We start from the raw sequence: 12,992 nt of genomic DNA on the forward strand, positions 1-12,992 counted from the left end.
AAATTCCTGCTTGCCCAAGCACTATATATGTATATATATACTGTACATTGACTGGTTACACCTTTGGATTTACAGGATTTAAATCACATCAAAATTTGGTCCTCAGAGTGTTCAGCAGGCAGTTCTGGGAAAGGGTCCAGAAGAATTCAGTCAGTAACCATGAAGACTCTGTCATTTTATAAGATATAAGTTGCTGACTGAAAAAAAACATGTATTGTTAGGCAGTAAAATTGCAATTTTATTCCTTATTGAATTTGGACCTATGCTGCAAGCTGTAAAAAATACTCAGCTAATAGAACATTGTGTATATTTATTGAATCTGGAAAATACCCCTGAGACAGCAGCTCTCAATGCTGCCAGGATACTTTCCATAAGCACTGAACTAGAGTTGTATGTGTGTAAATACCAAGTGTGCTTCAAGGCCTTCCCTTTTATTGGTACTATTTTGTAAGCCATTTTGTCACCTGAATGAGAATATGGTTACTTAAGAATGTAAAAACCTTAAAGTTGTTTTAAATACTGTTTTATCAACATTCAGGTGTTAATCCATGTTTAGAATAAGACAGTAGTATGGCAGTAGTTCAAGGTCGGCTTGCCTTCATGTTCTGATTTCAGCTGGGATAAAATTAGTTTTCTTCTTACTAGAACAGTGCTGTGTTTTGGATTCAGGATGAGAATAATGTTGATAAGATGCTGATGTTTTGGCTGTTGCTCAGTAGTGCTCACCCTAAGTCAAAGACTTTTCAGTGGCTCACGCTCTGCCAGTGAGGAGCTGCACAAGGAGCCAGGAGGGAGCATGGCTGGGACAGCTGATCCAAACTGTCCAAAGGGATATTCCACACCATAAAGTGTCATGGTCATATAAACTGGGGGATCTGGATGGGAAGGGCTGTTCGCCACTGGGGGACAGGCTTGACATCAGTCAGGAGGTGGTGAGCACTGGTGTTATGCATCATTTGTTCTTCTCAGGTTTTCTTTCTTTCTCTCCTTTTCATTGCAATTATTACTGTTTTTATCATTAGTACTATTATTATACTTTACTTTTTTCAATTATTAAACTGTTCTTATCTCAACCCACAAGTTTTTACTTTTTTCTTATTCTCCTCCCCAACCCACTGGGGCAAAGAGGAGTGAGTGAGTGACCATCTGCATGGTACTTAATTTTCACTGGGGTAAAAGCACAATGCTTAAATAGGCAGAGTCCCACCACAATCGAAGTCTGCTGCAGGACTGGACCACAGCAGTCAGAATTCCTTTCTGTGCATGTCTTTTGAGCAAATCAGGGACTTACCAGGCTCCCCTTAATGAGAGCCACTCTAAGGCACAGCTGTGACTGCATTATCAGCCCTGAGATCTCAGCTGTAACTCTTTCTTCCAGGTATTCATTTCAAGATGAAGAAGACATGTTCATGGTGGTTGATCTCTTACTCGGAGGCGACCTGCGTTACCATTTGCAGCAGAACGTTCACTTTAATGAAGGAACTGTTAAACTGTACATTTGTGAGCTGGCGCTCTCCTTGGATTATTTGCAGAGGTACCACATCATTCACAGGTGAGTGAATTTCATTTGAGGAATGGGCTGCTTGCTTTTGGTAAAGCAGAGGAATTTGATCACATATCTGATTTTGTAGTTCTGTTTATTCAAAACCTCTGAAAAGTTCGCGTTGCTATTCAAGGGTGGAATTTGGCTCTGAAAGGGTTTTTTTATAGTGCCTTCTTTCTGTCCATAGCCATTCAGTAGCCATTCAGTATCCTTCTCATACTGCCCTTTTCTTTTTCTGATCTCATACCATGATGTAAATTTTTTGCTATGATCCTTAAACACTAAATACAACCCATAATAGCATCCTGACTGCTTTTAATTTACTTTTAATTCTCCAGTTCCACAATGTTACTGAACACAAAAATGTTGTAATCGTAATCCAGTATAAGAGCTTCCCACAATAACATCAGGGAATGGTTATAGAACCTAAATCTGAGACCAATTTGTTTACTTGCAGCATCTGCATGAAGGTCAGGAGGAAGAGAGGTGGGGAAGTAGGAATAATAGTACAAATTCTGCCTTCTATCTCACCACTATGTGGAACAGCAGTCTGTGGGATGGGTCCTCAGCTGCCTTAAATCTCTCTAGCATTTCTGGCATCAAGGGCACAGCAGTGACTTAAACTCATTCAGGAGCAGAGCCAACAGTGATGCACAGTGAGGAGACATCTAGTCATTCCTTTATCATTGCAAACACACCATCTCCTTTGGAGATGAAGTCAGTGATCTGCTTGGTGTTTATAGTTTGTGGTAGCAGACCTAAGCAATATCATTGTTACCAAGTGCTTCCAGTCAGCATTCACATGCTAACCTACAAAACTATATTAGATCTTTCATTCTAAAATGAATGTGTTGGCAGCAAAAAGGAAAAAGATTGTTAGTAAGTGAGTCATTGAGAGAGCCTGCTGCTAAATTTCATCTTGGCTACAAATAAAGAATAGTTGAACAATTTATCAGACTGGGTAGGTGGATTTTCAAACTGCAGTATCATAAAGAACTGAATACAGGGGATGTGAATCAGGAGCTTAACTCCTCCTAATATACAGTTGTGTATGAAATGTGTTCAGGTTTCCATTACTATTGCATCCAGAAACATGACAGAATGGGTTTTTCTAGGCTAACCTGTGGCCCCGGGAGTTTGCTACAAAAGGAAATGGTACTGAAGGGGACAGGAATCACCAGGCATGTATGAATGGAGAGAGAAGTGTACAGATCAGTACTATGCCAGTTCCCCTTGGAGATGCCTTGCAATGCTTCTGTGTTTGTTGATGTGGTTTTTGGTCTGTACTTTAAATGTGGCAATCATTTCAGCAATAGGACTATTGTTACTGCAGGGACAAATTTAGCCATAAATAGAGTAAAAACCACTACTGTTCTGGTGTATTTATGAAACTTGCATTTTTTATTAATCACATCCATGTATATAAAATCCAAATTTGTCATTCATAATTCTGCAATAGTGGATTTATTTATTATGGCACAATAATGAATGCTGCACTATGTCTCACAGCTCTATTGTAAGTGTTTGCGTTTACATGGATATTCACCCAGACTTATAAAAACTTTAAAAAGAAAAGATCTAAGCTTCAAGGTATTATTTGAAGACTAGTCTGGGTAGATTTTTCACTGTTGGAGATACAACATCATAAAGTCACCCCAAGACACTTTTACAACAGCTAACTTAATACTGAGATTGTTGGTCACAGGTAAGAGTTACACCAAAAATCCTTATTTTCTCACAGCACTGCTGTAATTATATTTTATCCACATTACTTACATGAAAAACTAATTATTTTTTAGCTGGACGAGTGCTGTTTCTTATAGACCCTTGGATCCCAGTACACACAGAAAGGCTTCTTACAGTATACATCTTCTCAACATTCTCAAATCTTGGATCAAATCTGGCATTCTGCCATTCCAAGATGGTATGACTAAACACATTCTTTCCAGAACTCATTGTATAGTGCCAGTGAATAATGTATTGGACAAAAGTTTTCCCATCAAAGGGAAAGGCTGAATAAACTTATTTCAGCCATGAGTAAATCAGCCTCCTCCTGTCACAAATGTTGCTGTTCATACATTTCAATAAAACCACCTGCCTCCTCACCAGAGTAGGCTGCCTGTTTCCATTCAGCGAGTTCTTCCAGCAGTAGCTCCAGTGTTGTGATCCTTCCAGGATGCTCTTGCAGCTACAGCCTTGGCTCAGAGCAGTGCTGGCCCTGCAATGCTGTGGCTGCTGCCCTGGTAATATGCTCACGCTGAAAAAAATCACATTTTCTCTTTCTAAGGGGCAAGTGTTAACTGCATTGCCCTCACAACTTTTCATCATCATCTGGCTCCATTGGTTTTCATCTGCTTAGAGAGGAGGCTGGATGTGGCAGATGTCTGGAATGGAAATTGCAGTAACCTTCCAGCACAATTTTAGGATACTGGACTAGCTGTTTGATCTGCATGCCCAGGACACTTTTATTTTAGTGGGGTTTATTTAATACAAAACTATTCATGCTTGTATGTGTACATATATAAGCATACATAACAATTTTTGTTGAGCACAATATGACTGCAATCAGCCTGGATTGGCAGGTCTGTGCAGTGTGGCTACTGTGATCACCAATCTGTTTTCCATTCCTCCAAGTTCTGCTTCCAATGGAGAGTAGCACCAGCAGTTATTTCATCTTGGAGTAACTCAATAGCAGTGCAGGGTGGGCAAAAGCAATTGGAAAATGGGGGCAAATTGAGCACTGCATTTTCCTCTGCCAGATGACCCACTGCAGGGTAAGGATGTCTTACTGCTATCAACTAGACAAGGGCTACTCTTTGTTCAGAACTGGACCTGTTTGTTCATCATCATTGAGCCTTTCAAGATCTCCAACAGTCTGGTGAAATAAGAGGCTATATCTAAATGATTCGACACTTCTTTAAAATGGGGCTTCCCTGCCTCGCTTGTAACAACACATAGCAAAAGAACAAACTCTATTTAAAAGTGTTCCCTTCATAACATTTTCCATTTAGTATGTAAGCAGCAAATAGGCTTGAAAATTACTTGGAAATGGAAAATTTGCCCCTAGTTTTTCACAGTTGTCACAGGCAGAATAGTGCCAACCTGATATTTAGCTGGACATAATAAAACACAGTTCCTTACAGATTTCTGCTCATACTAATAGTTTTTTACTTTCTGATAAGTGTGTGTAGATGAAGAAAAATAAGGTCTGAAGTAGATGAACTAGGGAAAAAATAGCCACAATACGACTACCATTCATAAGCATTACCAAAGATCATAGCAGATCAAGAGTCTTGTCCATTGAATTTTCTTAGTTCACATTCCCATGTCTCTTCCATGGCATTTTATTTTGTTCTTTAAAAAAATGCTAGCCCACATTGTTCCAAGGAAAAATTACAGGAACTGAGCAATGAGCTACATAAGAGAAATAAATCAGAAAACATACCAAAACCAGTCAAAAAATAAGCACCATGCAAACTATAAAGCCCTGAAAACCTGCTGAATGCTTATGAGCCACCACTGATGAAAAAAGAAAGCGATTCACAAATTCTAGGCACAATGGGTATTTAAATTTCAGTCATGCACTTAACAAAGAATTAGATACCACAACATACAGATATGTAGAGAACAAGCCTTTCAACTTCTGAACGGAGTTCACTCCCTACAAGAACAAACTAATTTTACTTGATACACCAGATGAGATACTGCTAATAAATGAAGCTGGTTTCAAAATATACTGAGATTTCCTTATACAGAGACTAGAGTACTAATGAAGTAAAACAGGCTGTATTGGGAAAGAGACACAGGGAACTCTCTGAGGTGCATTACACCCCATCAGGTGCTCTAGTTCCTGCCACTGGCGTGGATACAATCTTTTATTGTGGGCCTGATGTGCTCTCCTTTCCTCACTGAGGTGAAATACCAGAAGATGCCTATCACACCCTCACTCCTTCAGTACCCCAGGGCTGAGACCCTCCCTGAACCCAGCAGGGAATTGCTTGTTTCCTTACAGTTTTCAAGTGAGTAGATGAAGTCACCTCTTGGCCCTTTCTTTCATCTTCCTTCTTTCATTATCGTGACATTGCAGGAATGTGCTTATATGAAATTATTGTTTAGCCAAGGAAAATTCATCTCACCAGCCCCAGATAATTTAAAATTTACATGTCTGGTCAATGGTAGCAGATGGAACATCTGACCTATAGACTGAGCTTGGCCATGCATTTTGCATTAGGTAACAAACCTAGTGGCCAAAGATAACCTAAATCAAGGCCATCTTAAATGTGTGTTTGTGGTGTACACAGCACAGTAGTTGGTTTTATTATTGACTGCTTCTCTGTTTAAAATCAGACACCCAGACAAGTGTAGATATGATCTAGAGATGTATAAGTCCACAATGCCCTAGTGATGGCATTGTGATTTTAGAGATTGCTCAGGTTTATTTTGTTGGTTGCAGCTAAATGACAATGAATTGAGAGAGGATTCAGGGAAACCTTTAAATCAGTGTATAAAAATTATGATTTAGATGCCATTGCTTGAAATTCTTTCTAGAAGAATTAGTAACTATTTTTTCTAAATGCATGTCATACAATCCTTTGTGTATAGATCATGTCTACACTTGTCAGGGTGTCTGCTTTTAAACAGAGCAGCAATCAGTAAGAAAACCAACTATTATGCTGTGTACACCACAAACACACACATTGGTTGCACCCACACTTAAATCAGCTGCCATCACCTGTCTATGTTCCTGCTTTTCCCTTCCTGGTTTTCTTAATAATCCCTTTACATTAACCTACCCTTTTAGGAAAAGAAGTCTTTAGGGCACACAATATGTATTAAAATGCTACATATCCCTCATCTCCACAATTTAGCATTCTATTGATGGATAATAAAATTAAATGTTTTGTTTCCTTCCTTCCCTACCTCCTCAGTATTAAAATTTTGATCATGAATCATTTTTAGACATTCAGACACTGAAGCAGAAGATGCTGAAAGAACTAAAGCAGAGCTTTATATTCAAGATTATTTCAGGTCTCCATGCACAAATCTGATCTGGCTACTGCCAGTTTTCTGTTTTAGCATATTGCTAGTTTCTTTGTGGCCAGTTATCAGAGATATCTTTCTTTCACAGAAATCCCTTAAAAATTTCTTGGTTTTGCTTTAAAGCTTCAAGTGATTTTAGTATGGGTGTCTGCTCCCAACTGATCTATGCTAGCAAAGACCACCATATTAATAGCATGTTGATACTATTATGCTAAATATAATAATCAAGAGTATTAATAACTACATGCAAGTAATTTTACTAAGTAATTAAAATGATTAGGCACTCCTTCTACAGAGGCATAACTGTATCCACTGTCTCATATGGCACTGCCTGGCTTACCCTGGTTTTGTGACCTTCCACCTCCTGCCCCAAACCCTCCATGCATCTGTGGAGGAAGTGGCTGATCCAGAGAGATAAATGAGCAATGATGTGAAGTCCCAACAAACAGAGGGGAGAACAAGAGCTAACCATATGTGATACAACAGTCATCCTTTTTTTCCCAAAGCTTCAGTGTTAATGTTATAAGTATTCTGATATCTTTGTATCTTGGAAATTTCACAACAGCATGACCCTGAGCAGCATATTCTCTTCACTGAAATGGCAGATTTGCATGCAATGTACTTGAGTCTTTTTTGTTTGCAGTCAGTGAAGAAATTTAAAATCTTTGATTAAAGTGATGGGAAAGGAAATATGGAAAAACACTGTACATTTCATGCTAAGCAAAGTATGAACCAAGAGCAGCATATGGACTATTGTTTCTTTCTCCTGTTTCTGCTTCAGTGGTGGCAATGTTTTTTTCAGCTTGAATAGGCAACACAGACATAAAGTATTCTATCATTCCCTTGGAGATTTCCTTACAATGTAAGTTTTTCTAACATATGGAAAAATAAAAAAGACTTAGGAAAAAAGTACACTTTTACTTGATTTCTTCAGGCCTGCAGTAGTCTTCTGTATCTCAGGAGTTGAGTGAACTGTTCACAGTGTGGCAGAAGACATTGCATTAATGGATACTGCAATTTGAGCTTCCTTCATCCCTTGGAAATGCATTCAGCAGCTTTCAGTACAGCTTTAATATTTCAGGTGAGATGTAGTCTACTTTGTACAACTTTTGACTTCACAGATATACTGAGAGATGAGAAAGAGTGAGAGTTGTAATTGTAATCATATGACAATTTCTTCTTTCAAAATAAATCACCTTGTGAGCAGGGACTGCAATTAGGACAAAAATTGTCATCAGATTTGTTATGCTGAATTTACCTTTTCAATTTTTTTCCCTTGCATTTATTTTCTATACCCCTCCTTGGATGCTCCTCAGGACACTCCCTCAAGGTTATTTTCAAACATTCCTATATTCTCTGTAAAATCCTGTCCCAACTCCCCTGGATAGGTTTTCAAGAGGAGAAATCACAGCAGCTCAAAGCTTTGATGTTTTATGACAGACAGTGCTACTGAAGAGCCTCTGCTTCTCCCAACATGTGCATACACAGCTTACATTTATCCTGGGGGAATTTCCTGGGATAATGCAGTGTGGATAATCATGCTTGCCTGCAGCAGAGGAGACAAGGAAAACCTGCAGTTCAGCAGCTGTGGTGCTCTTGTGGTGAAGAAATGTTGTCAGCAGGGAAAGACCTTAAAATATAATGCCAAACTGGGACCTTGCAAGGTGGAAACAGCACTTGATAGGCACTGCATGTTCAATAAACCAAAATTTATTAAATTGGTTTCAGATTAATTGGGTCATTCTTACAGTGATGATCAAAATCATCTCTACAGCCTAACTAACAAGAATGAGAAATTCTATCCACTGGCTACCATTTTTATTCAGACATTTTTCTCTTCATTTTGTTATAAATGTGAAACTTTGGTAGTGTTCTGAATGTAGAGGACTTCCTTTCTAGCCTAAGAAAAAAACAATACAAAACTGGTGCATCTCTTTTTTTTTTTTACCTTTCAGAGTGTGAGTGAGTGACTACTCTGTGCCTAACCATGTTATACTCTCAAAGTTTATTCCAGTGATACTCTTACTGCACACGTCACTTTATTTTTTAGGTTTGGAGTTTTAATTATGGACACAGATATATTAGAAGATAAATGTGAGGGTTTTATGATAAAGCTGTGGGCCCACTTTCTATACTCAGATACTGTCTTTGCTTTCAGGCTGAGTTTAGATTGCAAATATTTTGGACAGCTACTCTTTAGAGAGACAGGAGCAGTAAAAGAGAAATTGATGGTAAGATAGATGGATTTGAGGGTACCAAAAAAAAGACATCATCTGTCTGCATCAGGTAGGGCAGAGATGTTCACAGGGGGACTAGGATGGCTGAGGAAATGACCAGGGAGTGCAGAGTGTGGTGTAGGATGTGGGCAAGAGAAAACTGCTATGGAAAGAGTCAGACCCTAAAAGCCAAAGTTAAGAGTGTCCAGAGAGGGTGAACATAGGGGTGCAGTAACAGAGGAAATAGGGGCTTGGTGGCAGTATGCAAATTTCCAGACAGCAGGATAAGATTTACTGAAGGCTGAATGGTTTTGAGTATGTTTTTCTTTGTCATTGTAGGGGTCAAACAGCTTTATTTACCAGCTGTGAAAAGGTTTGCTCAGAGCTCTGCGGATAAAAATTAACACATGGACATAAGGATTAATCTCTCTGTGTGTTTCTAGAAAAAGTGATGATGTGGGGAAGTGCAGTTTTATATTTCCCATGTTTCTCTCTCATGTTGCTAAAATAATTAAGATACGGTCTTCATTAAAAATATCAGATCGACAGGACTACTCAAAGGTGTCAGAGGTCTGTTTTGAGTGCAATCCAATAAAAAATAATTGATGTATTGTCAATAATCAGTAACAGTTACTAATACAGCCACTTAACAAGACTTGCTGAGTGGAAAACCTATTGCCAGGATGGTGCATTTTCAGCTTTTATGTTAATTAAACATATTAGTTATCTAGAGTTCTGCTTTTAAAACCCACAGAGAATCACAGCTTGCCTCTTAATTTGAGATGCTGCAGAATTTCCCCCTGGTGGTGCTCCTTCAACTCTCTTCTGCAAATCTCCTCAGCCACAGAAATGCTTTACAGATGCACCCCAATGCAAACACATGCACTTATATATGTAAAGAGAGTTAACACTAATTAAAGTACCAGCTTATTTCCCTGAGTCCCAGAGTAGCTCCACTGCTGAAACTAAGAATTATGAGCATGTACTTAAGGAAGTACATTTCCAGCAAACAGTCTTTTATCCTATCATTATTACTTAATATTTGCTTTTGGAAGGAACAGTGTCAAAAAGGAGTAGCATATGAGATCTACAGCTGAGAAATGGAATTATTAAGCCTTAGTTGTCTAGATTTTTGAACCTATACATCAGACCACTGCTACTCTTCAGTTAATGGGCTCAGTCATTGCCTGTTGTTCCCTCCTATGAAACACTGGTCACCAGTTTTCCTCTCCTTACAGGAGACAAGATGTTAACTCCCCAAGCTGAAATGTGACTCCAGTTGTACAAAAGCAGCTCTGTGTGGCAGTGCCAGGTTCCTTGCATGCCACAAACAGCTGAGCTTGGGAAGTCCCCCTGCCTTGGAGGGAAGCAAGGAACTCCTGGGCTCCTTGTACAGGCATCTCCCTCTAAGCCTCACACAGACAGAAGACAATACAGAGCCTCAGAGGGTTCGTGTGTGCAAATGTTTTATTTGATGGCTGCAACTAAAAGAATTCTCAAATGTGCAAGGTGTTTTAAATACAGGCACAATTAATCACGTATGAAGGATTGCACTGCTCGTGATGTGACATGACGTCAAACAAGACAATGAGTGCCAGAAGCGTGACTCCTGCAAGAGGCTTAAACACCTGCCTGCACTTCTGTGATAACACCTTACAATAATTTGACTTGAGAACATCCCCAGTTGTTTTCAGAATTCCACACAGCATGCAAGTTTTTTCTTGTTTTTAAAAACTTAGTCCACAGTTTACCAAGATTTAAATGAGAGGGACTATGCTTTTTTAGTTGTCTGTCCAAACAAGCCAACAAATCTATAAAGCTAACAGAATCTATAAAGCTTTCAGTTCATCTAAAAACAGATAGTCATTTGAATGGCTTTTGCACTCCAGTGACTGTGAAGGTTACACATCCATTGACTATAAATGGGTATATACATGCCTAATTCACAATAGAACCTAAGCCAGGCGCCTTAACCTGAGATCAGAATCCCATAGCTATTTTCACTTGAATAAATAGCAAGAATAATCCTTATAATCATTTCAGTGCAAGTAGTTACTGTAACAGCAGTTTCTCTGCACTGTCTTGTTTAAACTCGCCTTCAACCCTACTATATTCTTGCCTAGTCATCCAGTTAACCAGGATGCTGGCACTACAGTCTGTGGGCTCAGACAGTATTACCACTATATAATTCCTTATCCAGATTCTTCAAGAGGAGTTAGAATACTTGGCTGCTTGATTTCATGCAACAAGCAGTGTGTTATTGACATCTCCTAGAATAGGGAAACTTCTTAGAAGGGTGGTATACTGAAACAGGGGTTGGGTTTCGGTCAAATGTTGCCTGACATCTCATCTATCCTAAACAGCAACATGCGGTAATACATTTATTGCTCTGTGAGTTTGTTTGCAAGTGTTCCTTCTTAAAAGCATACAGAGTTATTCTTACAAGTAACTTATTACAGTGCTTCCCAAGATACCTAAAGCTCAACACAGAAAAGTATCATGGGACGTGCTACTGACATTTCAGGTAGTAGCAGGTCAGTTTTTTAATCATTTATGAAATGTAATTTTCTTTTCTAGCATAGACTGCACCTCCCATCCTGGTCTACCACAGCAGATTTATCCATTTTGCATAAATCTATAAAACAACCCAGGAGGGGAAGCATATGCAGGACATCAAAGTTTGCTTGTCTGTGGAACATATTCAACATCCTCATGGTGATATGTCCTGGTTGTGTATATTGCAGGATATGAGGTGGTCAGTTTGAGGAATAAAGGTCCAAATACTTGTACCCATGTCATAGGCACAAGCCAGCAGGAGACACTGGCAGTGGTGAGGGTGACTTGGGGCTTCAGATTAGAGTGAACAACACAGCCTCATGTGGTTGTTTCCTGATTGCTGGTCTGCAGCCCTTCTCCCTGCTGCACTGTGCTGCGGAAACTTGGATCAGCAGAAAATGTGCTTGTTGGGAAGTTTCACTGCTGCACTGAAGGTACTTGCTGAAATCTTGAAACCTTCAGAAGCTGCTGTTTATTTCCTTGCCCTGCACGTGAAGAGCACTGTACTGAGCCACACTTTAGTTGCCAGCCATGTTGACTGTAATTGGTTGCACTATGGTATGGATGAAGGAAACATAACGTGATAATATTATTGTGGATACTGTTGTTCTAGCAGGTGGCACATGAACTTTTAGGTACAGAAGTTGGTAGAGGGTTTAAGGTAAATATTACAGATATTATACAGTATTACACACTGTGAACAGTGGCTGACAAGCACATGTGTGTGCTTGGAATTCTGTATATTTTCTTTTTGAATTTGTCTGATAAGCTGAGCAAACTCTTGGGGATGTGATACATCTGAATGGGTCTATTCCATATTTCATGCAGAGAAAAACAAAGGAGCAGCTATATGAATTTCAGACATTACAAAACACCACACTTCCAATGCTGACTTTTTTCAACAGATAAAGCCAAATGTGCTTATCAGTAACAATACCCTACAGATTTGTCTTTAGGCAGAGGGCAAATGTCATCAATTTCTTCTCTCGTTTAGTTTCGCACATGGATTTCTGCCTGTGGAAATTGGAAGAGGGCCTATGCCTTCTACTGGAAGGAGACTTCTAGTCTTGCAGTTGCTGGCACCGATTACATTCTCCCTTATTCCTAGTAAAAAGGTCTCTTCACAAGGTCATGGAAGGAAACATCACCATTGCAATGCATACACTTTCCTGCTGTACCAGATAGTTCTTTCCAAATGCCACACTCCAGTTAATGCCTAATGAGCTGTGCCCTTCCCATGGTTATCAGAGGTGTCACCTGTTCCTGAAACTGAATCACGCACAGTGGTTTGAGCCTTGTACACGCAGAAGGTCTCAGTAATACTTGACTCTACAACACAGAAAAGATTGGAGTCATTACCTGTGAGAGTATCAAAAATTACTGCTCTGTGGTGATTCTGCATGGCTCCTCCATGTGATCTGAAGAAGCATTTGGCTGAAGAAGCTTTTTATTTGAGATGTGGTGATGTTTGATATCATCACAGTGTTGACAGTTGTTCCCTTCAGATTTGCATAAAAGTCCAAGGCTGTAACTGTGTAACATTAACTCTAGAAACTATAGAAAACTGTTCTAGCAAAGGAATACCACATTTGTCATTACTTTAAGTCCTTCAGGCAAAATGAAAACTAACCATTAGA

At 39.3% G+C, this 12,992-nt stretch overlaps 1 protein-coding gene across 2 annotated transcripts in view; it reads left to right on the forward strand.

The window, feature by feature from the left end:
• STK32B (serine/threonine kinase 32B) overlaps positions 1 to 12,992 on the forward strand; it is a 160,145-nt gene that overhangs the window by 85,190 nt on the left and 61,963 nt on the right. The window contains exons 1-2 of one of the 2 annotated variants that reach the window (XM_069012222.1): positions 875 to 932; positions 1,379 to 1,552. In XM_069012222.1, coding sequence (XP_068868323.1) covers positions 880 to 932; positions 1,379 to 1,552 — 227 coding nt within the window. In that variant the 5' untranslated portion in view covers positions 875 to 879. Of the gene's footprint in view, positions 1 to 874; positions 933 to 1,378; positions 1,553 to 12,992 lie in introns of those variants that run through there. The other variant, XM_069012221.1, reaches the window with a different exon arrangement.

The sequence above is a fragment of the Aphelocoma coerulescens genome, chromosome 4, assembly GCF_041296385.1.
Source record: "Aphelocoma coerulescens isolate FSJ_1873_10779 chromosome 4, UR_Acoe_1.0, whole genome shotgun sequence".
Lineage (NCBI taxonomy): Eukaryota > Metazoa > Chordata > Aves > Passeriformes > Corvidae > Aphelocoma > Aphelocoma coerulescens.